The sequence below is a fragment of the Calypte anna genome, chromosome 7 (genome assembly GCF_003957555.1).
Source record: "Calypte anna isolate BGI_N300 chromosome 7, bCalAnn1_v1.p, whole genome shotgun sequence".
NCBI classification, from domain to species: domain Eukaryota; kingdom Metazoa; phylum Chordata; class Aves; order Apodiformes; family Trochilidae; genus Calypte; species Calypte anna.
The window spans coordinates 20,947,500-20,974,600 of NC_044253.1; the positions used below are offsets into that span (position 1 = coordinate 20,947,500).

At 37.1% G+C, this 27,101-nt stretch overlaps 1 protein-coding gene across 2 annotated transcripts; it reads left to right on the forward strand.

Moving 5' to 3' along the window:
• The first annotated feature begins 8 nt into the window (after nucleotides 1-8).
• Nucleotides 9-19,079, forward strand: DCAF17 (DDB1 and CUL4 associated factor 17). 2 transcript variants are annotated; one of them, XM_008505116.2, is made up of 14 exons: nucleotides 9-392; nucleotides 1,590-1,693; nucleotides 3,010-3,100; nucleotides 4,003-4,142; nucleotides 4,920-4,998; nucleotides 5,160-5,249; nucleotides 7,742-7,849; nucleotides 8,341-8,446; nucleotides 12,341-12,483; nucleotides 13,666-13,775; nucleotides 14,302-14,389; nucleotides 15,954-16,037; nucleotides 17,470-17,625; nucleotides 18,369-18,524. In XM_008505116.2, exons 1-14 carry the CDS (start codon nucleotides 234-236, stop codon nucleotides 18,522-18,524), a joined length of 1,614 nt encoding a protein of 537 aa, XP_008503338.1. In that variant the 5' UTR covers nucleotides 9-233. The 2 variants fall into 2 exon arrangements, with proteins under 2 accessions (XP_008503338.1, XP_030310101.1); XM_030454241.1 differs by lacking the exon at nucleotides 1,590-1,693 and having other exon boundaries at nucleotides 304-392; nucleotides 18,369-19,079.
• Nucleotides 19,080-27,101: the final 8,022 nt, after the last annotated feature.

Genomic DNA, 27,101 nt, shown 5'->3' on the forward strand with positions numbered 1-27,101 from the left:
CGCCCCGGGAAGGCGGGGCCGCGGTAGAGCCCCATCGGCGCGGTTCACTTTACGTCTCTCGGGAGTCGTCGAGTGAGGTCGTGCTTGGGCCTTTTCCGCCTTCGATTTACCTCTTGCCGAGCGGGGCGGGGAGCGAGAAACCAGGCGGGGGCCTGGGCCCTGCGAAGTTGCTCGCCACGCCAAGAGCGGCCCGGAAACGGGGGAGAAAGCTGAGCCTGCCCCGAGGCCCAGGAATGTGCCCGCAGGCCGCCGGCGGGAGGAGGGCCGCCTCCCGGGCGCCCGGGGCTCACATCTGCCGCCTGCTCACCCGCAGGGCCCTGGGTTTTTATACCAGAGATGCTGGTGTCGCCCACAGACAAAACCTGGGACTCCTCAGAAAGATAATGTGCCAGGTAATAGCGGTGCTCTCCGGCGCTGGCTGAACCCCTGCCGGTGGTGTGGCTTTCAGCCGGGGTGCTCTCAGCATCCCTCCTCAGCCCAGGTGTTTGAGGGGTCCCTGGGTCACGCTAGTTAGTCTGGGGAGAAGAATGCAGCAGTTTTCTTGAAAGAAGTTAGAATCGGTTAGATTGATTTCTTAAGGTTCAGTCCTAGAAGCATAGAGAGGGCTCTGCGGTGGAAAAACTGCGGAAGCACTTGCAAATTTAATAATCATGTTAGAAATAGCCTTTTATGACATACAGCTTTTTTATTCTCTAATTTGGCTTAGTACTTAATACCAGTATTCATAGCGTTGTAGGGAGCATCAATGTTAAATGTGAATCAAGTTCTCATAACAAAATCAGATAAGCAGTGGAGGACTTCAGGTACACATACCCTTAAAGTACCAGTGAAAATTATGTTAAGGAAAAAATAGGAATTAAACCGACTACAGACTAAAGCAAACTTGATTTTTTAAAAATCAAAACTATAACTGCTTCCATTCAGTAGTGGATAGAAATGCATTGAAAGTGAATATGTGGCAGCTAATTGGTAAGTGTGTTACATTGAAAGCCTACTTATTGGATGTCAGCTAAACTGTCCGCTTACACAGCTATATCCATTGTTTATTGAAATTAAGATTAGAAATCTGATTTACATAAATACTTCTTTTTTGGAAGACTGGAAATTTTGTTAATGATGTATAGCTCCTGATGTCTGTCATGCACACAAGAAAATGTACATGAGAAGTTTATTCAATTAACATTTCAGGCAAGCTTTGCCAAGTAACTGTAAAACACATTTTTCTACCTTTCATGCAAAACATCAATAGCAGAATGGATACAGATGCTAAGTAAATTCAATTAATTACATATAAAGGAGTAATGTGTGTATTTACACACAAGTTTTATCCTTATTTTAAAAGTTGCCATTAAAGATTAGTTGCCAGTTTAATACAGGCAAGCTGATGACAAAATATGCATTACCCATGCTGCCCACAATAACTAATAAAAGATCCTTTAATTTGGATTGTCATTTTTTTAAAGGCATTTTCCCTAAAAAAAAAAGGTGCTTTTAAGTTGTTTCTCAATAAAAAACAAAGATTTGCCCTTATGTATGAAAGTAAGGTTTGTTACAAAAGCCATGGCTGTAACACCCACTGTCTGTTTCAGGAAAGCACTACATTCAGGAATGTCTGGACAACTCATTCTGCATCTCCTATTGCATATGAAAGAGGAAGAATTTACTTAGACAATTACCAGTGCTGTATCAGTAGGTAATAAATTTACAATTAAAGGTTATCCTGGCTTGCAGTTTTACCACTGATTCTGTTTTAGACATGTTGCTAACATCACTCATCCAAACAGCCCCTGTCAATTGAGTGGAATTTACTTTCGAACAAAACTAGGAGCCTATATCTTTTTAAAATTACACTTAGAAGCTGATACATCTTTATGTGATCCTGCTCTTGTACAGGAAAGCCTGATCTTACTGGTGCTGTTACTTCAGATTTCAGAGGACTTTAAGAAGAATGGAGGATTATCAGTGTTTTATAATTTTTTACTAAAAAGCTAAATGTTAGTTGTTTGCCTTCTGGTTACTAGTAGCGTTCTAAGGAATATGTGAAAAATGAGCCTATGTAACAAGCTTGGTGCTATCTCTATACATTCTGCATAAAAGCAGTAAATTTCTGTTCATTAAAAAGTGCAGTGTGCAGAGCTGGTTTTGATTAATGTATTTTGCAGATCAGTTCTCTGATCTGATGTGCTGCCCTCTTCGGTGATCAGCTGCAGAGGGAGAGCTCGAGAGGCAGCACAGGGCAGGGTGGAGGAGGGAAGGTCCTGTCTGTACCAGGCCTTGTCCTTCCCGTTCTCTCTTGAGAGGGGGATAGCAGGGACTTGGAGTTACTTACTCTGCGTTGCTGAGTAAGTTGTGGCCAGAACAGTTTTGAGACAGTGTCGTAATGATACATAAAAGACAACTCTGTCAGTGTAAACCACGCAGAGGTAATTAAATTAATCTATCACAGCAGCGATTTAAATCTACTTGGGGACATTTTATTCCTACGTTATCTACATGCTTTCCAGTACTGGGTTAACTTGTTTAGCAGCTTTCAGGTTTATCTTTGTCTCATCCTGTCCCTCAGGGAAAAACTGCAAAGTTTTTGTTCTAGTAGCAGGATTTTTTAAAAAGGTATCTGTGATGCCACGCCTTTATATTATGAAAGGCAATGCTGGCAGAGCTTGAGGAGAAGGTTCCTGGATGATCATTATTAGATGAAATATACTTATCTTTTTAATGTGTATCACTAAAGTAAGAATGTGACTATTAAGTCTGTTAATTAAAACAAAAAAACATAACACCAAATCGCAAAATGTAGAGGTTAGCTTTTAAGTATTGTTATACTAACTACTGTTTATTCAGCCTTATTTTGAGAGCAATTAAAGGTTATATTTATAAAGTAAAATTAAGACGTTTAAATTTCTGACCTGCCTAAACAGAAAGCGAGGTTTATAAAACTGTATGAAATGAGTTGTTGATAGAAAGTTGTTAATAAAGCAGACTAATGATTAGCAATTTTTTTTCCTCCAGCATTGCACAAGAGCCAAGAGTACTTTATCAAAAGATGAAGTCTTCTAAATCAGAAAAAATAGAAGATGCTTTATTATTGGAATGTCCACTGGTAAGATAACTTTTTAATTCAGCATTGTTGTGCGAAAAAACAAATTAAAATCTTTCAGGGAAACATATTTAGAGTATTGTTTACCTGTGAAATAATTTTCTTGAGTGTTTTTATGGAGTTAGGTCATTTAAGGTTTGCAATGTGTGCTTAAACATGTGCAGGTATACTCTGAATTTCTCCATAGCACATTTAAATGCTTTTTTGTCTGATTTCATGGAAAATTTTACAAACAATGCCTTTATGCTAACACAACTAACTCTTGATTCCTTAAAACATAAATTCTGTTTAACTTTTTTTTTCAATTTCAAATTAGCAAGCGCAATAGGTAGGAGGTTTAGATTTTACCAGATTTGTTAACATTAAAAAAAAAAAGCAGATAAATGGAATATCCCATAGAGTAACTGTACGCAGAAGCTCTTTGGCTCTTTCTAGTTGGTAGATTATGTAATTTCCTTCATCCTTGAGGAGTTTTCCCCTGTCCACAGAGCTTAGTAATATTAGCTCCATCCTTGAGGTGCCTAAAAATAAAGCAGTGCAAATGCCATTCGTAGCAGCTGCTCTTGAGTTACCACTGAATCCTATTCTGCAGTATTTAAACAATATTCTTCTTAAGACTGGTATCAATGAGACAGATAAGTAGTTATACTTCATTTGTACAAGGCAAAGACATTTCAAAAGGTTTCTTTTCTAGGAAAAAAGAAAAAAGTCTGACAACAGATTATTTATGTGATAGTCAGCTTACTATTAAGTCCAGACATAAGCTTAGAGATCCTGATGTGATTAGCAGACAGCTTTCTACCTTTAGTTTTTGAGGAATGTCTATTGACTTTTGTTTTCTTGTTACTGTGTCAAAATGTATTCTCCTGGTACAAACTTTTCTCTAATAACCTTGTATTATGTAGGGGGAAATGCTGCCAAATCCATCAGACTATAAATCTTCCCTGATAGTCTTGACAGTGCAGAACTGGCTTCTACGTCTCTCTGCTGATAGTGGAGAAATGCTGGAAAAAATATACCTTGCTGATTCCTATTGTAAATTCAGGTATTAAGCATTGACTAGTCTTTATACAATTAGCAATCTATAACAAGTACTATTCTGGAGAAAGGGAATCATATTTATTTTAGTACTATCTTGTGCCTGATTTCAGATTTGTTAGTCTAGCAGTTAGCTAGAATGCTGTTCCATCTATAGAATTTTAGCAGCTTAAGTATTATTGTCTCAAATTTGCTATCAAATATCAAGTTCTACAAAAGCCACAAAAAACTAGGCTGCTATTGGCTTTTCTCTGACAACTTTACAGCCTTCAGTATTGCAATAGCAACATACCAGGAGAGGCTGTTTAAGAGCTGTAAAACAATTCATAAAGTATAAGAAAAACGCGTTTAAAATATAAACTGTATTTAACTTGCAAACATTCTTTCCATAACATAGCCATTTTGTTCTGTAAAAGCAAAGCAGTTACTGCTGCTACTAAACTGAATCTTTTTTTCAGTTCTCAGAAGAAATTATTTCCTTTAGGCTGAAGGGTAAGAAAGCAGTTATTTGTGGAGGAAAGCAGAAAAATTAAGACAGTGAGTGGTCATACTTTCAGAATCTTTCTCGCAATCCTCTATGGAATAGGCCATTCCTAGTTTCTGTGAGGTTTGCATTATTGCAAATAGCAAACATCTGAGGCAGCTCTCCTGAATCAGATACTGAACAGTTTGTCTGGAGTCAGGGATCTGCCTAGTTACAGTAGATTATATTTTGTGGGAAATAATATTTTTATTGTTAAATGATTTTTAAGTTACTAAGATAGGCCTTTCTTCTCACAAATAGGTATCTGAGCTGGGATACCCCTCAAGAGGTAATGGTTGTAAAGTCAGCTCAGAATAAGCTCCCTGCAGCAGCACGACAGGTAAATTTGTTGAAAAAATCTGTCATTCTTAATTTTTCACAGAAATATCAGAATAATTTACGAGGACATTTTGCTTTCTTATTATGGTAGGAGATAAAGATGTCATACCATTAATATATGCCTCACGTATAACTGTGCTCAGTATTGTTATTCCTTTCCAGGCAGGTATCCAACAGTCAGTATTGTTCTATATTGCTGTATTCCAAGTTTTGCCTCTTTCATTCATTGGAATGCTAGAAATAAACAAAAAGGTAAGCTAATTCCTATGTTAATTCATGTTAATCATGATTTGTACTACAGTTGCATGAGAGGCAAAGCTTAGGCTGTTGTCCCAGAATTTCAGAAGTCATACTCTACAGCTTATGAAAGTGTAGTGCCCTGAAACATTCATTAGCAGTAATGTTCTTCGTGTGTCTAATGGGGGTATTTTGGAGAAGATTCTTAATTTGAATTACCAGAAGAGAAAATATAAATGCATTCTGCTATTGGGTTACACTTTGACATGTAGAGGGACTTGAGCCTTTACTTACAGCTATCCTAAGAATCAGGGAATCCTAAAGTGTTTGTAGACTTCTTTTCACCTTTTTAAAGAAAAATAGATGGGTCTCTGACCTACTCTATGCATGTTGGAGAAACAGTTCAGAAATATACAGAAATATACAGAAATATACAGAAATATTGTGAGCAATCCTGACTTACTTCAACTTAGGCTACATTGGGTTAATACTTATTGAGGCCTAGTTAGAGGCCTGAGAATAAGCTAATGGGAAAGAGATAACTAATTGGCAACAGGAGAGGAAAATAATTATGTGAGAAGATGGTTCCGTGAGAATGGTATGTTGATTGGAATACAAAGCCACCCGCCTGATAACATAATATAAATAAGACTTCTCTATATATAGTGGATGTGAGTTCTTAATAAACGATTTTCCTGCAATCATATTGATGCGTACATGGAATCCTTAAGCCTCCGCAGATTGTTTTCCCACATATGCAAAAAATTTAAAATTCATATTATCATTGATAATTGAGTGACAAAATGAAAATACATGTCTTGCTTTATTAGTCAGGAGGAGACAACTTTTTTGAGGTCAGTTTGTGATATTAGGAAACCTGAAGCCAGATGGCAAGTTTTACTGTTCTTGTGAAAAACAGGAAAAAAAAAATGCCTGTTTTAAGCCTATAGACCTCTGAATACAACTTAAAAATGGAACAGTACAAATATGCAAACCCTGCCTTCAAAGCTCTCCAAGATAAAGTCTTCTTCGGGGTATCCAGGGTATTAGTGGGTTTTAGCTGGTGCTGGGCTGGCAAGGGAAGGAGTGGGGTTAAACATATTTCATTTGGGCTTATGGACACTGTGTACTGCTCTTTTCAAAATCAATATTTAGGACTGGAAAAAACAGTTGTAACCAGTGTCAAAATTATTCTCAGTCTATTCAAGAATGGCATGCAGATTCATCATGCTAATAGTAGGCAAAACATCTGAAAGAGTGCTTCTTCAGTTGGGAATGTACTGCATACTCATCAGAGCAGTTGTTACATAGAGGAATAACGTCAGGACAGATTTTGCAGTTTGAGAATACACCCAGCAAAGGAAGCAACCAGTGAATGCAGTGCCAAACCTGATAAAGATCAGTGGGAATGTTAGATTAGAGGTAGGATTAGGGTTACTGTTCAGGACTGCAGAATGCATCCAGTGCATCGGCTTGACCGAGATCGTTCACCACTATAAATTATGAGTTCAGTCCAGCTAAGGCTTCAAGGGTAGAAAGGAGAGTTTAGGGTTGGAAGACTTAGAGTTTGTTTCTGGAAGACACTGGGGCCCAAGATAACAAATGTATTGAGAAAGAGCCGTAAGACTAAATAAAAAGCAAGGTCTCAGGAATGAATGTATGTTTTGGGACCAAAGCGATCACAGGATTATTGATTTAGGAGTATTAGAACTTTTGGGGTTGGTTGGTTTTTGTTTGTTTGGGTTTTTTTTAATTGTTTTTAATCCTGCTTTAACCCTGGTTTAATTGCTTTTTCATTTAGTGATTCAGATTAAAGAGATTAAAACTGCATTTCCAAGCATATCTATTTAAGAAAACTACAAACTTCTCATTAAATACATCATTAAATACTAAGAATTAGCTTGTTGGTGTCTTCTCATTGGAGATGTGTTAAGTGGTGGCACAAATGAGTACTGCATAATTGTTAAAAGGGGTAAGTCAGCTTCTCATGTATCTGTCTAGTTTGGATTCAGAGAGGATCCTATACTCTGTGACAGCTGGGTGATGTAGTTTTATTACAGCTGTACACAGTCATAGAGCCATGAATAGACTAGTAGTTTACCCTGAAGATGAGGAAGGAAGAGCTGAAATCAGTACTTGTAGACTGAGTTGATAGCTTTGCTGAGGAATTTCCTGTGGAATGCTGGGTAATAGAATATATCCATTTATTACAATAACTGGGTAACACAATATGAAGAAGTACTGAGAACTGATTAGAGAATCAATCTGCTTGCAGAATACGACTTATTTAACCTCAGGTGTTACTGCAGTATAGAGTATTACAGAAACTCAGTAGAACAGATGAATTACAAAAAACCTCATGAACATAGGATTTCACTGATCATAGGGCTTGGTCAGAATAAAAATAAGAAAAAAATTAAAGCGATTGCAAAATCAATGACTTACTGTCAGTATTTTGCATTATTTCTCAGTTCTTCTCTAGTGGAATATTTTTCTTCTCTTTTCAGATATTTGGTAACAGTGTGACAGATGTTGCTGTTTCTAATGGCATCCTGATTGTAATGCATAGCATGGGTCTGGTCAGGCTCTATAACTTCCAGGCCATCTCTGAACAGGTAATGAAATGTGGAATTTTTCATACAGCACATGCTGTTTTGAGGCAACAAATCATAAATATTCATGTGATGCCACACAAAGGGTACAGTTCTTGCCTAAATCTATTTACATTTGAAAGATGAAAACGGGTACACTGTCAGAAAATTCTACCCACATCAGGTACACAGTCAGGCAGGCACTTATGACAGAGAGGAGCTATGTAAATGCTAGAACAAATTGTGCTCTTCTTTAGACACCTTGCCTGTAGTTATACATGAGTGTTAAGGCTTGAAACTGATGGGCTTGGGGTATTGTTTGATCAGAAACGGAACTGTGTGAGACTTGAGTCTCTGAACTGTGTTCTTCCCATCAATAATAAAACATTAATTCAAAAATAAGACTTCAAGCAGTATCTAACAAGATAAAGAATGCAGTAGTAACTAAAAAGCAGTAAAACTAAACAGCAAGTAAGTACACATCAATAAAACTAAATTATTTTATGTTATTTTAGTTCATGGAACAACCATTTCATTTGGGACAGGAATTCAACTGGAATGGTCAAGTGGGAGTTGTAGGAAAATACCCATTTGGGCTCCCATGTAACATTAAAATAACAGGTATTTATGATCTTTGTATTATCTTGGCTGGTGGCTTTTACGGATTAATTCTGACTTATTTCACAATCAAAAAAAAATTACTGTATCCATATTGTGCTGTAGCTGTACATTTTGGTTTTTGTTATAGTAAAAATGTGCTTTGCTTTACTTCTTGCATAGGACATACCTAGGAAACTAGCACAGCAACTAAGCTATTTGAAAAACTTTATAAGCAACGCATGAAGTGGAAACCCATTCCTTATTTCTGACAGCCCTTGAGAAAGGGGAAAGGCTAGGACAGCTGTTCTTAACACCCAGAAACAGTATATATAACACCCAGTAAGAAAAAGATGTGAAAATATTTAATCTAACTTGCAGAAGGAATTCAAGGAGACGTAAGAATACAATTTGTCTGAGCTGCATTTTGGTAATCCTTAAATTGTCAGAAAGGTGCCAGTTTCAATAAAATTAATTCCTGAGGAGAGAACAAATTAACTACTAAAAACAATTAATATGTCTCAAATCATTAACTTATGAATGTTCTGCTTAATGTAATTTCTGCCTGTAATTTCTCTGAAACCAAATAATAATTTCTGTTGATGCATTTGAGATTAGAATTTGTTGCTAGGAATCTTAACGAAAGCCAAACACCTCAGATGTTGACATGTTTTTTTTTTTAACTTCAAAAATACATCTTTATAAGTTGATAATTGAAGTACTTAAAAAAAAAAAAAAAAGATTTCACCGATACCGAATAACACAAACTTTTATTTCTTTAATTTTAATTGTTTCTGCATTAAATAGCTTTTACAGGTGACTGTCCACTTCAAAAATGCTTTTGATCTTCCTGTTTGCAAACAGGATCAGATAATAACAGGCAAACCAAGCCAGATTTACATAAACCTGATGAAAGAGACAAAGATAAAATACAGACTTCCTTAGTGAAGGCTCTCAGTTATAATGCAGTGTTTTACCAATACGAAGTGATAGACTGCTAGAATTGATGTCTCAGGTTCTGCAGAGGGAAATTTCTCCTTGTTTTCAGCTCTGTCTCAGTATGCAGAATAATTTAATGTTAGGGACTCTGTGGAAAACATAATGCGTGAGCTTCAATAGGAAGCCTGTACCAGATTTGTTCTCATGTCTTACAGATCACTGCAGTTTTTAGTTTTGAGATTTAAAACCAGAGTACCAAAGAAAGCATTTTTTGTCTTGTATCATATCCAGGAATTTGTGGTTAGGGAGTTTGGAACTGATGACAAACATTTGCTATAGCTGCTCTTTTGCAGATAGTTGCATTCCTGTGGTTTTGAGCTGGTTTTTTTTTTTAAGAATGAGATGGCAGACTGACTGCTCAATGTGATGGGATGCTTCAGTGACCGAGATTTTAACAGTTTCAGAGTTCAAGCTTGTATTTACTATGTGCAATTTTCCTGCTTATTTAGTCATAGCCTCCCTATGGAAATTGCCTGAAGGGATGGCAGTTATTGTGGTGCTGTCTTTATGGTGTGTTACGTACCCAAGAGGAAATGTATAGAGATCCAAACCTATAGACTACAATGTTCTTAGCATTGACTGGTAAGGAACTTGATTTTGGTCACAGTAGAAGAAACACACCTACAAGTCTTCATTTGTGTCACTTTCTGAAAGGTCCAGAACTTAAAACTGTAGTTTGATTTAATATCAGGAGATACAGTAGTTTAATTAAAAAAACACAGAGGAAGCTAATTTTCTATGATACTTTGCTCAGATTTTTTAATTTTATTTTTTTTTTACATTTAGAAGAAATACTTGTTAGTGCTGCCAGGAACACTTTATGTCTTTTTGTTTAGATGAGGCTGGGAGTGTTTAAGGAAGTGAACAAAGAAGCTGTACTGGAGCTTGAATGCAGGCAATGCTAAGGAAAGGACTTAGAAACAATGAAAAAAGGAGGTGTTGAGCAACAAGAGCAAGTGACACATAGCAGGAAGGAGGGAGCTATCACAGTGGTTTAGTTGGCTATAAATTTGCAAATTTTTGCCAAATGGAGTTAAAAAGAAAGCATATTTTAACAGCAGTCTGCATGGCTTAGGACTGATACATTATTGAAAAGCATTTAAATTTGTCATTAAGTCCAACTACCAGAATTTTTGAGGGGCCTTGCTATCTATATTTCATTTAAAGAGAAAAAGTTTATAGGGTAAAATGTTAAATTTTCTTCACTCATCGTTAATTTTCTGACATTTTAGTATCAGATGGTCTTCTTTTTATGCCTCCATCTTCAACATTCTCTACAATTTGTAGAGAAAAAAAGCAGAAGTATTGGGTTTTATAAGCTTTACATTGTTACATGTTACACAGAATCTCCAATTTCCTATGTGTTATTCCACAAATAAGTAGAAGACAGACATTTTCCAGCTTAGGAAAGATTCTGTTTCCATGGGGAATGACCTAATACCTTTCAATCTAAATGGGTAAGTTCTTGGAAACATGAATGAAAGAAAAAGAGAAAAGCATTATGAAAACATGATTTCTGATGTTGTGTGACATCTTAGCATGTTGGCTGGGATCTGGATAGTTACCTAGACAACTCAAGACAAGAACACGACAGAATTAACACCTTTGGGGCACATAAGTCCAGATAAGAACCTTGTTCTCTTTGTGGTTATTCAGCATAGGGTTTTATATTCTGCCTGTTTAAATGGTCCTTGTAATTGCAGATTGTTGGGGAAACAGTTCAGAAATATCCAGGTTGTGAGCAATCCTGACTTACTTCAATTTAGGCTACATTGGGTTAATGGTTATTGAGGCCTAGTTAGAGGCTTTCTGAGAATGAGCTACTGGGAAAGAGATAACTTAATTGACAACAGAGGAGGAAAATAATTATGTGGGAAGAAGGTTCCGTGAGAATGGTATGTGTGGTTGGAGTACAAGGCCACCTGCATGATAAGATGGTGTAAACAAGGCTTCTCTATATAAAGTGAGTGCAAGTTGCTAATAAACGATTTCATACAATCATATTGATGTGCACATGGAATCCTTAAGCCTCCGCAGATTGTTTTCCCACAGCAGATTTTCTCCACGTTTTGTCTCTTCCTCCCCTTCCCTCCCCCAGCAATTCTCTGTACTCTTAGAAAGAGCTTATCTTGAACCTAGAATTGATTCAGTTATAGCAACTGCAGAAATTGCTTTTATTGTTGGTAGAATAGTTGGTAGAAGTTCTAAAGCTCCACTCAGTTCATATCTTTCAAAGAAGCTTCCCCCATTTATTAAAAAGAAGAATGGCATATCACATCTGTGTAATTTATCCCAGCTGAACTGAAGGGAAAGCTAGATACCATTTGCCATTAATTACAAAAATTCCTAGATTTTTATGAACTCAGCTACAGCTTCCTTCATTGTGGTCCACACTGTTTTGTTGTATTATGCAAAAGGAGAAGGAACATTCTAATTCAAGTATCTCTTTACATTTAATTCCATTATTTGATATTCCTGCTGCTACCCTGTTTCCAGCTACTTAGCACTATTCTCTCCAAGAGAAGAGTGACTCTTTTATATACTCTGTTCATGTGTATACCCTCTCATTCAGATGAGCTGGATTAATTCTTTACTACATCTCTGTTTATCCAGCTCATTTGGAATGACATAAGTCAAATGTATCAGGAAAGCAGTTCAGCATGAATATCTGGGAAGGCAGTAGCCTTCCAGAGAGAATTGCAGATACATGCCTGGATACTAGGTGACGTAGCATAGTTGGTGCTAGAAAAAGCATCACAGCCATTGTATTTCCACAAGTCATCAAATGTTCTGAAGAATTAGTAGCTTTATTGGTATTTAGAATTATAAAGATCAATAGAATTATTGTTACTGTGCTGGGACTAATGGTGAATATTAGTTACTGAATATTTTTTAATGAACATTACTGAATATTTGCAGATACCCCACCTTTGCTATTTGAAGCATCTTCCCTGGAGAATGCATTTCAAATTGGAGGTTATCCTTGGCATTATATCATCACACCTAACAAGAAAAAGCATAGAGGAGTCTTCCATATTTGTTCTCTGAAAGACAATGCTTTGGTAATATATTCACATAGCAGCTTCTCTGAAATGAATGTGTATCTTGTTTGTCTTCATCTCTTCCAAGTAGTGCTCAAAGTAACAATATTATTCCAGTGTGGTGCTCTCACAGGGATCACCCCACAGTGTTGTATCTGCTATCTCCTGGAGTCATGCAAAATGTTTTCTTCTGAATTAGAAATTAAGAATTTATTTTAAGAAATTACAGAATAAGTTTCCTTAATGTTTGTAGTTTATTCCTGATTTGTACCGTGTCTCTCTCTGCCTAGAAAATTTTTATTACTTGGTTTAATCCAATGTTCCCAATTATTTTTGTTTATGTACTCTTCACCATACATACTTTTTTGTGAGCTCTTCATCTCAGCTTTTATTTTGCATCTGAACATGACTTGAAGCTACTTCTGTAATACTGTAATACTTCTGTTAGCTCAGGGTTCTTCACTAAAGCACTTCTCACCTGTAAATATCCTCATCTCTTCTACTAGCCTCATCAACTCAGTGATCCCCTTCCTATCATTTTCAAAACAGATCTTTCACAACTGTAGCTGAAGATCAATTTTGATTCTAAGAGACTTGTACAATTTTTTTCTCACCTATTTTTTCTATGTGGGTTCATATATTTAAAAATTCTGATGATCAAGGTCAGCTAAATTTAACAAGAAAAAGCTACTGACAAAATTTTTACCTCCTTTACAGCTGAAATGACACATTATCCCAGGTTTACATGCTACACAAATATTTGTATACAGGAGGCCGAGGCTGAAGTTTGAAGCTCAAGTCAAAGTTTGTGCCAGTGCTTTTCTCATGTTCTGGATACATCTCATGTCTGACATTCAAATTGCTGGAACTGTTGAAGTGTTTGCAGAGTGTAGGCCAAATCTTCATTTTGGTTAGTTTCAAGAGAGATAGGACCATGTACAGCCATGGTATATGGTCACTGGTTATTAAATATTTAAAAAGCTGAAACTGCTTCATGGAATATCTTGAGAATTGGAGCCAAGTGGGGTTTTTTATTATCACTATTATTATTATTGTTCTACTGCCATCCTTTCCGGTCATTATTATGAGCAATACTTACAAACCTTCAGAGGTATGTGGAGATGGGCCCATTATTTTAGTTTTTAATTAGATTTGTGAGACTTTAAAAATACAAATATTCTAAGCTTTTCCTTCCTACTTCAGGCAAAAAATGGCATACAAGACATGAAATGCTGTTCACTGGAACCTGATTGGATATATTTCCACCCAGATATGTCAGGTAGAATAATCCACGTGGGACCAAATTTGGTGAAGTATGAGCTTTTTTTCTCAAATCTTACTTTCATTAGAGGAAAAGTTGCAAAGTTTCAGAACTGCATAAGTGCAGCACTTCGACAGTCTGTAGACCAAAACCATGATTAACCCATTGGATGGGGCTTTGAGCAACCTGGTCTAGAGAGAGGTATCCCTGCCCATGTGGGAGAGTGGGAACTAGATGATCTTGGAGGTCCCTTTCAGCCCCAATCATTCCATTCATCTATGATTCAGGCCCTAGAAACTGTAAAATGTATTAATTTCTCAGAATCAGTAGTTATAGTAGAAACATTTGCTGATTTCTGCATGGTGGATGTGGGCTCTGGCAGAAAACACTGGGTTTATGAAATTGTTCAAGGACCACTGTGCTAAAATTTCACTGATAAACGTAATTTACAGAAATAACTTCAGTTGTGGTTATTTCTGATGTTTTCATTTACCTGATTCTTAAAAAAATATATATAAGTGTTGTAGTAGTTGGACTAGAATACATTACTTATTTTGTAATTTCTGTGTATTTTATAGAGTTTTGAAGTTTAAGGAAGTTAAAAACAATACAGATCAGATGGAGATTGCAGAAGATTTTACGATTGTGGCCAACAGAGAAAACTCTGTGAGTTCAGTGTCAAGATCACAATATGTGATTTTAAGCAATACACAGGGGGTTTGCATATGTGAGTAATCACTTTGATTTATGGGCATAATTCAAAGTTTATTGAAAGACATTCCATGTCTTCATTGGACTTGAAACTGTATGAATAAGAATTTGAAAATAATAACACTTGCAGGATAGCTGTCTGAAACCTCCAGTCTTTTCTTTAGTTTTCAGCATTATTTATGGTGTGCCGTATAACCATGTATTGCTGGTAGTAAACATACTTACAAGATGGTGACAGATATCCTTCAAAGGAAGGTGCCACCAAGTGATAAGTATGCGTACCCCTGGTGCTCAGGTAAGTTGATTGTACAAATGCTAGAAATGTTTGAAGTTTCTAGTAATTTAGGGCTAAGTTTTTATAAGTCAACAAAGAGAATACATTGCCTCCAAGTTTGTTTCTTTTCATGGCCATGCATATCTGTCACTGCCTTGTGACAGGTTTGTCATTCATCTGACCACTCGTAAGAGAAATCAGTGCACTGAAATCATAACCCAGCAGAAAAGGTGGGCACATTTCTGCTTTGTTGTTGAGCTGAACTGGAGCTGGAACAGAACTGAACAGAATAGAACTGAGTCAGAAGTGTAGAACTGAGTGGCGAGGGGGTCACCAGAAGCTCCTGGTAGAAATGAGCTGTTAAATCACATTAGTTGTTTCATGAAATCTATTGATGATACAAAATCACAAAGACAATATAAATGTAAAAAAGGTTAAAGAGCACATGTGGGAAGAAAATTTTTTGGCTGGTCCTGGAACTGTCATTTTGCTTCAGCATACAAAATCATATCTTACATAAAGGAAGGGTTTATATTTTATAAGTAATGTCACATCCCTGGAAATCAGTAATACTAATTTTGAAGCTTCTGCAGGAGAAAAGTTTTTGTGTTAAAAGTCTACATTAACTCAGGAATAGCACTTCCATTGAATTCAGAAAGGCTAAGCTTTGCCTCTAATGACTTGCCATGCATGGTTTTTATAGTTTGTTTAGATAACTTCTGTTGCAGTAAGTGCAAAGAAATACAAGTTGTAATCCTGTGTGTTCTGTGCTTTTTTCTTTTGGTTTCATTAAGATACTGACACCACAGTTTTGAATGTTTCTGGTGTTAAAGATGCCCACTGGAAGCAGCTGCAGTGGTTTGAGGTGCTACCCTCCCCCATCCTCTGGAAATAAAGAGTTTAGGAAACAAATTGGTGATGACTTAGCTGTCTTAACTATCATTCCAGCACCTTGGCTTCAGTCACTTCTTTTCTACAAATTATGAGAACCTTTTCCACCTCTACAGTTCTGAAAACCTCTAAACATGAGTAAGCATCAGTAATATGTCAACTAAAGCCACTAAGTTCGTGAACTCTCATAAAGAGATAAGCACTAGGGCCATACATAGCTAAAGCATAAAACAATCCAAGAGATTAAAACAGAGTCAGAAAGCAAAAGATATGAAATAGATGCACTGTCAAATAGAGAGGAAGAAACTGAAATGCTCCAAAATTTTAGAGTCACTTTTTTCTTTTTCTTCAAAGGTTAGCAATGCTGTAACTGTAACAGCTTCTGGTCGAGTGGTGAAAAACCGTGTTAATTTGCTGGATGATGACCCAGAACAAGAGGTAACTGATGTATTGAGTAAGAGCACTTAGTAGTTTGTTTGTTTAGCCAGGAGTAATTTTTGTTTCAGGGTGCAGTGGCTGCCATCAGTAGCTGTGTTAATCTTTGAGTTCTTTATTCCTCTTCTGTGTCTGTCTTTGGCTTTTCAATGTCCAATTACTTAATTTCCCCTCTGCATCCATCATCTTTTCTCCTTGGTGCAGAAGGAGAAAGGAGGTACTTTGGGTAGTCTCTCTCTTTTTACAACTGATATTATGCCCAATGATACTATCATAATGCCATGTGAGTGCAGTGGCACGGAACTGGGATATTAACGTGACAAAGCATTACTCTTGTCTCTATTCAGGCATTTCCTTTAAACAATTCTTTAAAAGGATTTGATGAAATGGAAGAAACACTTTTCTCTGCTTTAGGTTTCTCTAGTCTTTGATACAGGATCTTCAAACTATATTTTTCTCTCCCAATTACTTTGATTTGATTGCAGGATAAGGTATTTAATACTTTTCCTTTAAGTGACTCCTTCTTGAGAGTGAAAACACCACATGACTTGGTATTGAGTCTTCAAGTGGTTATGAATATTTTTTAGCTCTCTAGCTAGATCTGGAGCTATAACTGACGTAAGCATAACTGTTAAAACTCATCAGTTTCCAGCAGTTTCATATCTGTTCTTTTTTCTGATGAAACAGATTTTTACTATGGTAAAAATACACAAGAGTCTCAATCTAATGATTAAAGTCTGCAGTTCATTTCTATCTTTTTTTCTGTTTTGTTGTTTTGGCTTTTTTAACATAATAAAAAATAGTCTTCTCATTATTTTTTCTCTTGCTGTTACACTTTATTTGTAATTCTAGTAGATACTTTTCTATTATGGAAGAGAAAGAATGATTTGATTTTAAAGAGGTTTCCAGGTTCAGAACAGTGTGATAGATGCAATTTAAGGCAGTTCACAGCCTTCATATTTTGGTCTCAGTTCTTCATTGTCACATACTATGTGAAGTATGAGAACTCTGAACAGAACACCCTAAGGTACCCATCCCCTCAAGACCAGTAATGGCTTTAAGCTATACTGTCTCTAAGAGGTCTGCTTCAAGAGACAACACGGGGTTTAAGTATGATTCTTTTGTCACTTTCAAAGTATTTCTTTCTGTTCCCTGTATGGTATATATAAAATACATCTACTTGCACATTGGGATTCTTCGGAACATCACTTTCTTCTCTCTTATCTTAAAGAATTTTGCTGAAATTCATTGGACATATTGTGTTGGGGAAGGTGCCTGCTTGGTGTTTGGCTGGCAGAGTTTTCTTAAGAAGACTTAAGAACTAGAATTTTTCCAATTGTGCTTTCACCTGAAAGGAAAAGAGCCATGCAATTTAGGTAGAGTGGAATATGAATGTATGTTTGATTTGTAAACTTGAGGTTTTGTTTTTCCTAAGACATTCAAAATTGTGGACTATGAAGATGAATTGGATTTGTTATCCACTGTGGCAGTTACTCAAATAGGAGCTGATGGAAAAGCACACCTTGACTTCCATTGTAATGCACATGGGATTCTACTAAAGAGTATTCCATTACTGGAGTCCTGGGATGTGGTGAGAAGAATTAATGTCCTTTGTTTATGCTAAAACTTCCCCATGCCCATATATAAACAGCATTGTGCTGTGGATGAGATTTGTACAAAATAATATTCATAACTCAAAAATTGTGAGTATTCCATCAAACAGTGGGACTTATCTGTAAATTTCTAAAGGTGAACAACACTCTGAGAGCTTCAATTATCTGAAGATCTCCATCCATGAAATTAAGATTCTTTTCCTTGGTTGATTAATTTGTTGGGGGGAGTTGGGTTGGGGAAGGGGTTGTCCTTAGGTATTTCTGTACTTATCAACTTGAATACCCACCCTCTGGCTAGTTAACTTAACAACTTATAAGTACTCTCACTAGCTTCACTTGAACTGTTCATGTATAGAATTAAGCATGGACCTCATGGTGTGTGTATTTGGAGAAAAGGAATGTTCATACAGTTAAGTCTGGGTAGACATACAATTCTGACACCTCTTTTATATTTGACTGTGTAAGCAACTTAGGATCCTAACTCAGATACTCTAAGTTGCATTTAGATTCCTGAAGTAGGCATATGGGAAAACTCTCAGAATTTTAAAAGTCTCCCCTTTATTTGAAAGGGTAGTCTGTGGGCATCCACACAAAATGCCTGTCTGATCACGGAGGTTACTGTTGGTAAATATTTCTTGTTCTCCAAAGAAAATGGTACTGGTACTAGCAAGTCATGGAGGCGGAGACTGCACTCATAATTTTTTCTTTTTTCTCATTTCAGACTCACAGTCATGAAGTTTACTTTGACAAGGACCTTATATTACATATAGAACAGAAGCCTAACAGGAGGTTCAGTTGCTACGTTTACCAAATGGTCTGTAATACTGCGGAAGATAATGAATGTTCAAGATGTAAAAAAAGCAAGAGTGTTCTGTAAAAAAGGAGGGAGAATTTTTGAATTTTAAGATAGAAATGACTACAGAGACTTTAATTTGGATGTTATTTAAGGACTTGATACATACAAGCTTGTCAACTGCTGTTTTTCAGGCAGGATTTAAACTTAACTTTTTGTATTGGTACATGAAGTTTTATTTCTTTTTTCTCTGTAACATTGTACACTTGTCTGTAGTCCACAATGTTTTTTCATGTATTTACCATTCCATCATTAATGCTAGATGCAACATTTATTGTTTATCTTCAGCAGTCAGAATGAAATACTGGACATCAAGATAAAAATGTGGACTTAACTGTTCACCTACCATCTGCTGTGGTCTGTCTGATGTAGTTTTACCTATGCAACTTTAATACAGACTATTAATTAAGCAAAGTATGAAAAACTCTACAGGATGAATTTTATATGAGTATGAAAATAGAGTTACCAATAAACCACAACAAAAACCTTCTATTGGTTTTGTATGAGATACAAAATCACTCAGGTTTTCTGGTTGTGTTTATTTTGGTTTGTAAAGAAGTATTAAATTCCAATTTTTTATTCCCTTCTGTATCTCTCTTTTTTAATATATAAGCATGTATTAAAACCAAGTAGTTCTCTGGTTCTCCCTGGGTCGAAGGTCAGGAGTTTTTCAGTCTCAGCCAAAGCCAGCAGATAGGCAGACCAATCACTGCATGCAGTCTGTCTGATGCAGGGGAGTTGCATGTGGTATATTCAGATTCTACAGAAAGCAACTTTCAATTCTATATTGAATAACACCTACAGCAACAAAACAGACTTCTTGTGATAAAGAATGATTCCAAATGGAAGCCAAAGATGGGCTCAGGAGAGTAAGTCTTGGAGGAATGACCAACATCTAATTTCTTGTTACCACCCCCATTATAATGAGTGTAGTAATTCTAAATCCAAATGCATCTTTTCACTGTGAGTTTTACTAATGAAGTGTAAATAATTGTAGCTGATAAAACAGTGAAGAGCTCTAGAAGAATTATGAAAATTATTGTGTTTTTATGGAAAGTGTAACTCAGTGCAATCAACTGTCCACAGTTTCTTTCAGAGGGAAAAAACAACAGAAAAAGGAGATCTAAAAAGGCAATGCAACAACAGTAGAAATGAAGAGCTGCAGCAATACTCCCACCCTTCACTAAGTTTTCACTTAGTATCCATGAAAGAGCACCTAGCTGATTTCTGCTACTATAGAACTAATATATGAGGGTAGAAGCTAATACAAACCTATAATTCGGGCAGAAGATTCAACTCTGAAGCAGATACTGATATTTTATGTTCATTTCTGTTTTGATTATTCAAGCAGTGCCTCCCAGAGCAGGACATACAAACTTTATTGTTTATTAAATAGAGCAAGTACTGTTCATGAAGATCAGCTGAGGCTTTCAAGAGTTTGCTATACTTTGCAGTGACTAGCTTTTAAGTGACTGCAGACATGTGATACTCTGCTAAATCAACAGTTGTACTCTGGTATCCATCTGTTGAAAAATGTGGCCAAGACTTTGATGAAGAACATTATGGGCTTTATGTAAGAAATTCTAAAATCATTCTAATAAATTCTGTAAGTTCTAAAAATTAAATACACAGTGTGTTGCTGCACCTAAGGATAATGGCAGATGTTCCACCCTGGAAGATCCCATATAGAAATTTTTATTCAGAAACTGGAGAGATGTTTGTGTTTAATTTAAAACACCTTGAAAGCTCTTTAAGAATAAAGACTCCAGAATGACTTGCCCTGCAGACTTCGATGAGAATATTCACAACACTACTGATGAACAGGCTGGGACACACCAGAGAAGCAGAATTATTAAATGCTGGCAGGTTGTGCTTTTCAAGTTGTGAACAGCAGTGTTGCCCTCTATATCTATGAAGAGCCCCAGAAAATTCTAAAATACACAAGTTATGTAGGAGGAAAATCTTGACCCAAAGTAGTAGTTTCTGACACTGTTAAAAGTAACCATGTATCTGAACCAAACACAAATACCTGTGTGCTTGGTGGCAACCCACCAACATCAATAGCAAAATATTTCAAGTTGAAATTTTAAAAGAAACCCATCCACCAGAAGAAGGTGGTATTGCCAGGCAATTTTGTATGTAAGCATTTTTTGGTAACTTGTTGGCAAGGCTGTACTATTGTGCATTAGCAAATTGATATAAAATGTGAATAAATGCATTAGATCTGGCCTTTAGGCCTACAGCTTGACGTCCATTTATGATGATTCTAGAGCACTTATCTTCCTCTTTTACAGAATGTAAATTAGGTACTTGGAAATTTCTTATACAACCTGAATAATTCAGTATCCTAAAGAATAACACTACTTGTAGAGAAAAGAAAATTCCGAGGATACTCATGTGGCTTCCATTGCAGAGGAAAAAGTTCTTGTGCACATGCCCAGCGTAATTAACTCTGTAAGCATCAAAGTGTAGTAGTACATTAGTACAAGAAAGGAGAAACAAAACTGCTTTGAAAAAAACAGAAGTAACTTCTTCGAATGTGGTTCACTTCCCATTTATAAATTGAGAAATTATGAATAACGTAGAGAAGACAAAAATGTTCTTCAGTTTTCATAGGCAGTAGCTAACTGTGATCAGGAAGCTTATTTATTTATATTTTTCTGTTTTACAAAGCCGGAATAAGGAACTATTTGTGGAAAATCCTGAGTTCCCCTACTTATTGTGTATTTTCACTAGCCCTAGATGCCCAGGGAAAAAAAGACTTTATGTATATACATATATATATAAATGTAAGTATATATATATATATATATATGAACTGTTAAGTAAAGACTACAAAGTGTGTATTTTAAACACAGAATTGAAGGGACCATAGCCACTTTTCCTAACATACCTCATCAGGTAACCACTCAAACTTTGCATGTTCAGTGTGGAAAAATGTTTCTTTTTTTTTTTTTTTTTTCAGTTTGTTATTTTTTTTTAACAGTACAGTTTCTTGCTCATTCTTGTTTTGTCTTTTATTTTCCCGTAGTTATTGAAAAAATACCATTTATATTACTCAAGAGTACTTGAAGACTGACAAAAACTCATCAGTAATCTTTTTTTCCTTATGGAACTGCAACAGCTATCCCACATGCTGGGACAGCTAATGAGCAAATCAATTTGCTTCCCAGTTAATTGCTATTAGGAGTACCTGCTAGAAAGAACACCCATAGAGGGTGGCATGCAGACTTCATGTTCTCTTACAGTTATAAGGAGCTGCTGTTAGTTGCTTAAAGCACCAGGCACTGTGCCTGCAAAAGGGAAAATGTTTGTCTAGTAAGTAAAAAGGTCATGGACTACTGAATTCATGTTGGGTTTCACTTAAGGTTGGTTGATACAAGCTTTCTACTTGTGCCAGAATGTACAAAATCCAAATAATATTAGCAAAACAGCGGAAAAAGTAGTCACAATTTGGTTTTCTGAGGCTGAGCCACAGAAGAATTCTTAGAACAGTGACAGTTCTTTCATAACAGCCAAGTATTGCTACAGTCACCAGTAAAAAACATTTAAAGAACATTTTTTTTTCCGGGAGGTGTGTGAATTGATCTGTCTGTACCATTATCTGATGATACGTCTGTGGCAGCCTCACTAATAATAATTGCATAACATATCTGAACCTTTTCTGGAGAAATTTAACTATTTCTTTGCTAGAACAAAGAATTCAGACATTTCCTGCAAAAATGTTACTTTAGAAGAATGGGTAAACGTATAGTAATTGTCATCTAGCACTGTTTGAGAAGTTTCTGTATATCAACGTGAATTGCAGGTGTCTCTCCTGATAGGCAGACTAAATAGTCTGACTAAATATGAATTCCAGTACTTAAAATTAGAGCTATTTAAAGGCACATCCTTGTTTTGCAATCCTAGATTTTCAGAGAGGCCCACTCAAAACTTTCTGCTTGCTAGACTTGGCATTTATGCAACTCTAACTTTAGTATTTATTTCTGCTTTAATGAAGTTACAAAATTATGACTAAAAATAACCTTCAGGAGTTCCAGAAGAATTTTCTGTCAATGCATTCTAATGTTTAAGTAAATTTAAAGTAGTCAAACTGCTTGCTTCGTTTAATAAGACATTAAAATGAACTGCAAAAAAAGAAAAAAGAAAAGGGAAAAAAAGAAGAAAAGGAAATAGGTATATTAGCAGAATGAAGAGTTACAATGATGCAATGGCTAAGAACTGCTTTGGCTGGTATAGCTTAACTCATTTAGTAAACTGGGGGTACATATACCTTATTCTTGCCTGAGAGGGGAAAGAAGGAGCACTTTAGTGAATCTTCAATTACTTGTCCAGCATGGAAAAAGACATTCTGACCTTATTCTAACTACACCTTTGGTCACAGAAAATCAGAAACACTTTCTGTATTTAGGAAGTTAAATCAAAAGCACAAAAAATGACCTGTGGTGACATGGTGTGTTGCTTAGAATCTTCAGAATAACCTGTGATTCTTTGTCTGCTGTTTTAGGTCTTATTTGACCTAGTTAGGTGAGAGCAATGCCAGAGCACAGATGACAGTGTTGGTAAGGAAGGAGGGGGAGAAGACACCTGAGCAGAGGTTCCCCTGCATCCCATGGTTAGACAGGGGGCTGTCCCACTGTAGCCCCTGGAAGAGCATGGTGGAGCAGCACATGGAGCAGAAGTGGACCTGCAGCTTGGAGGACCCCATGCCAGGGGGTCCAAAGCAGGCCAAGATTTCAGAGCACTTTGCTCCTAAGGAACTGCCTCTGGTAGGAGGGACTCATGTTGGAGGGGTTCATGAAGGACTCTCTCCTGTGGGAGGGATCGTATGTTGGTCTGGGGGAAGACTGTGAGGAATCCTTCTCCATGAGGAGGAAGGAGCAGCAGAAATAATGTGTGGTCAACTGGCTGTAAACCCCATTCCCTGTTCCCCTGTGCTGCTTGAGGGGAAGGAGGTAGAGATACTGGGAACAAAGTAATTTGGGCCTAGGAAGAAGGGAAGGGTGGGATAAGGTATTTAAGCTGGTTTTTTTCTTCTCTTTGACTTGTTTGGATTTGATTAGTGATAAATTAAATTGATTTTTTTTTCCCCAAGTGAGGCAGTACAATCTCGAACTGTTAGTACCGAACAATTGTTGATGGAACAATTCGACCATAAGCCCTGGGCTATGTGCAAGGACAGTGCTGCTTAAAGCATATTTTGTAACCGCAAGGAGCAGTACGTTAGAACACTCGAAGGTTAAGGAGTAACCAAGACGATTAGATTAAGGGACTCGGCACAATTACAACATCCACGAAGAAGCTCGAATGTGTGAAAGATAAGCTTTGTTAGTTAATTGTTGCTAAAGGTTTTGTAGCCAATCAAGTTAAAACGTGTGTAACGAGATGTAGAAATCACCAATCAGCAATATGTATACGTGGCATTAGCTCTTAGATTAGTGTATAAATATTGCCTTCTGATTCAATAAAGTTGGACATTTGTTTGCATCAAACAAGTCTCCGTCTCGCATCTGTTTGCATCAAACACCCACTGCGACACCCAAGTTGAGTCTGTTTTGCCCATGACCTGAATCAGTGAGTGAAGCCCTCCTAGTCCTTGTCTTGACCTACAAGGTTTTAGGTGTATTTCCTCCTCCCCATCCCCAAGTGGGGGCATGGGGAGAGAGGCCTTTGGTCCTTTGTTACGTGTTGCACCTGAACCATGACAGCTGTGCCATGCCAAGCTCCCAGCCTGAGTTACAGCAGCAGAGTTAAAGATTGCTTCTGCTTCCATTCCAATTTGACAGCTTGATCGAGTGGGGCAAAAAGAGGTGCAAGAATAGGAAACAAGGAAAAACACAGGCAGGAGTTACTAACTGTGCTGACTGAAACCTTTTCTGCACTACACATGTTTCATACAGTACATTTCACTTTGTCTAACAATTTATTTTGCACTTTGTTCAGGCTTGGTTTATTTAATACTGTTTCAGCTTTCATATTTCTTCAGTTCTATTTCTAAAAACAATTTGTTCATGGTTAGCTGGCAAAACTGGGTTTCAATTTTAAGTTAAATAAAATTCTGCATTTGCTCTTGTGGATGCTTTAACAAGCTACATAAGTTTGAGATACAGGAGTTCATTAAGGCCTTTGGAGAGATACAGTTTTAGGCATAAGTAAAATCCATTTGTGTACAAGGTTCCTATATGGGACTGTCAGGGTGACTGGATGTAATCAAAGTTTGTGGAAATCAAGGGAAAGTAGAAGGATTTTGCACTTTGGAGTTTTAGGTCATAGAAGGTAGATTAAAATAAATATTTATTTTATGCTAGTGTGTAGGTTGTACAGACACAAAAGATATAAATATAAAAGATACCAGCCTGAGTGACTGGAAAGAATGGGCACATCTGGGGGCCTATTAATCCTTTTTTTCACAGAATCATAGAATGGTTTGGGCTGGAAAAGACCTGACAGATCCCTGCCCTTTATGGGCAGGGACACCTCCAACTAGACCAGGTTGCTGAAAGCCGCATCCAACCTGGACCTGAACACTTCATCAAGGGAATCATCGACAGCTTCTCTAGGCAACCCTGTTCCTGTTCCAGTTCCAGTGTCTCACCACCCTCACAGTAAATAATTTCTTCCTAATGTCCAATTTAAATCTACCCTCTTCCATTTCAAAACCATTACCCCTTGTCCTGCCACTCCATGCCCTTGTGAGAAGTCCCTACCCAGCTTTCCTGTAGGCCCCTTTCAGGTACTGGAAGGCCGCTATGAGGTTTCCCCAGAGCCTTCCCTAGGCTGAACATCCCCAAATCTCTCAGCCCCAGGAGAGGTGCTCCAGTCCTCTGATCACCTTTGTGGCCTTCCTCTGGCCTTGCTGCAATAGCTTCACGCCCTTCTTATCCTGAGGGTCCCAAAACTGGATGCTGAAACTGAAACGAAGCTGAAGCTTTGCAATCTGTACCATTTCAACATAAATCTTAAGGTCTTTAATTAAACACTGCACTTTTGAAAATATGACAATGCTTATTTGATTTTTTTAAAAAGGAAAGGAGTAAAGGATTCCAGAAAAATTGAGAAAAATATACTTTCAACAGGTAAAAATACCCCAAAACTGATCATGTATAAATATGCTATTTAAGCCACATGACATTAATAATATGGTGACTTGCAAGTGAAGAATAGAAATATTCACTGCATTGAAGCAGTAACAGAAAACCCAAGAAAATTTTTCATGAACATAACATTGAGATGACCTGCTTGCCTGATGAGCTGGGGACAATCTGGAATCCTTGGATATTTATGCATAAGTACATCCATTGGATGATTTGGGGCTCACCTCTTCACTTAATCCAGATGCTGTGACTTGTGAAACTTAACAAAATCAATGTTCTAGTTGATGATGTGACTAGAATGAGCAACCACTTAAATCATGAGAGCAGGTCATACCACACCAAATTCTATTTTTAAGAGATTAGTAAGAATAGTGAAGAATTATATTTGCATTTAACTCCAATCTGGCTTGGTCTTCACATCTCCATGTAGATGTTTCCAACACTTTAGTAAGTAAGAAGTGGGTATGAATTGCAGAATCTCTGCTGAAGTTATTCTTAGTTACATAAAATGGTTTCCATTAATTTTTAAGCCTAAATTTGAGCATGAGATACCAGATAGCTCAAAGACTGGACAGTGAATAGGGGTTTTTTTCCTCTCAATCAGGTAATGAACTTCTATTTCATATGTATTTTGATACTATATATATTTCAAAAGTAGGCTAATCAAATACTAGAAAAGTAGTGCTGAATATGTGTTTGGGCATATATTAATACATTTCTACTACAATGCCAGGCTTCAGAGCCAACTGAATGTTCTACAGCAAAGGAAAAAGCCACTGAATACAGAATCTGACAAAACTGGTTTAACATAATAAGTTACATTTTTGTCTAGTGCTGCCTGTTGTCTCTTTTACAATTCTGTTGTTTTCTTCTGTCTTCCTCTCTAGCTTTCCTGCACTGAGCCTTTCCATAACTGTTTGAATTGTCTTACGGTTTGCACACTCCCTTTCTTAGTAGATGCTGGATGTATTTGATGCTACTCAACAGAACAATGCTCAAATACTCCTGCATCCTTTGGCCAGAGGCCATATAAAAATCATTAGTATCTGTTTTACATTTAAAGAACTTAATGAATGTAATGGGAAGTAAAAGGGATGATCATGTTAGAAAGTGTAGTGCAAGTACAGCCCAGCAGGGTCTCAAAGTAAGCTCCAACAGCATTTTCTTCTGTACGCTGTCTGCCTCTTATCCCAGTAACATTCCTTCTTTATCTGACAGCACTTACGGCTGTGCTCGGTTATCTTTATGGCAGGTCTGTAAATTCCCGTCGCCCATCGTTGTCCTCCCTCACCACTTAAACCATGTGTACAACACCCACGAACAGAACCCCCCCGCTCCGGTGCCGGGAGGAGCGGGCGGAGCTGTGGGGTCGGCGCCCTGGCATGAGACGGGCTGAAATAGAAGCTTCTTTTCTAATAAGAGCGAAAGAAACTCCAGGCAAGCTTGGGAAAATTACTTAAGAAAACAAAACCAGAACAAAAACAAAACCTAAACAACGCCAAATGGC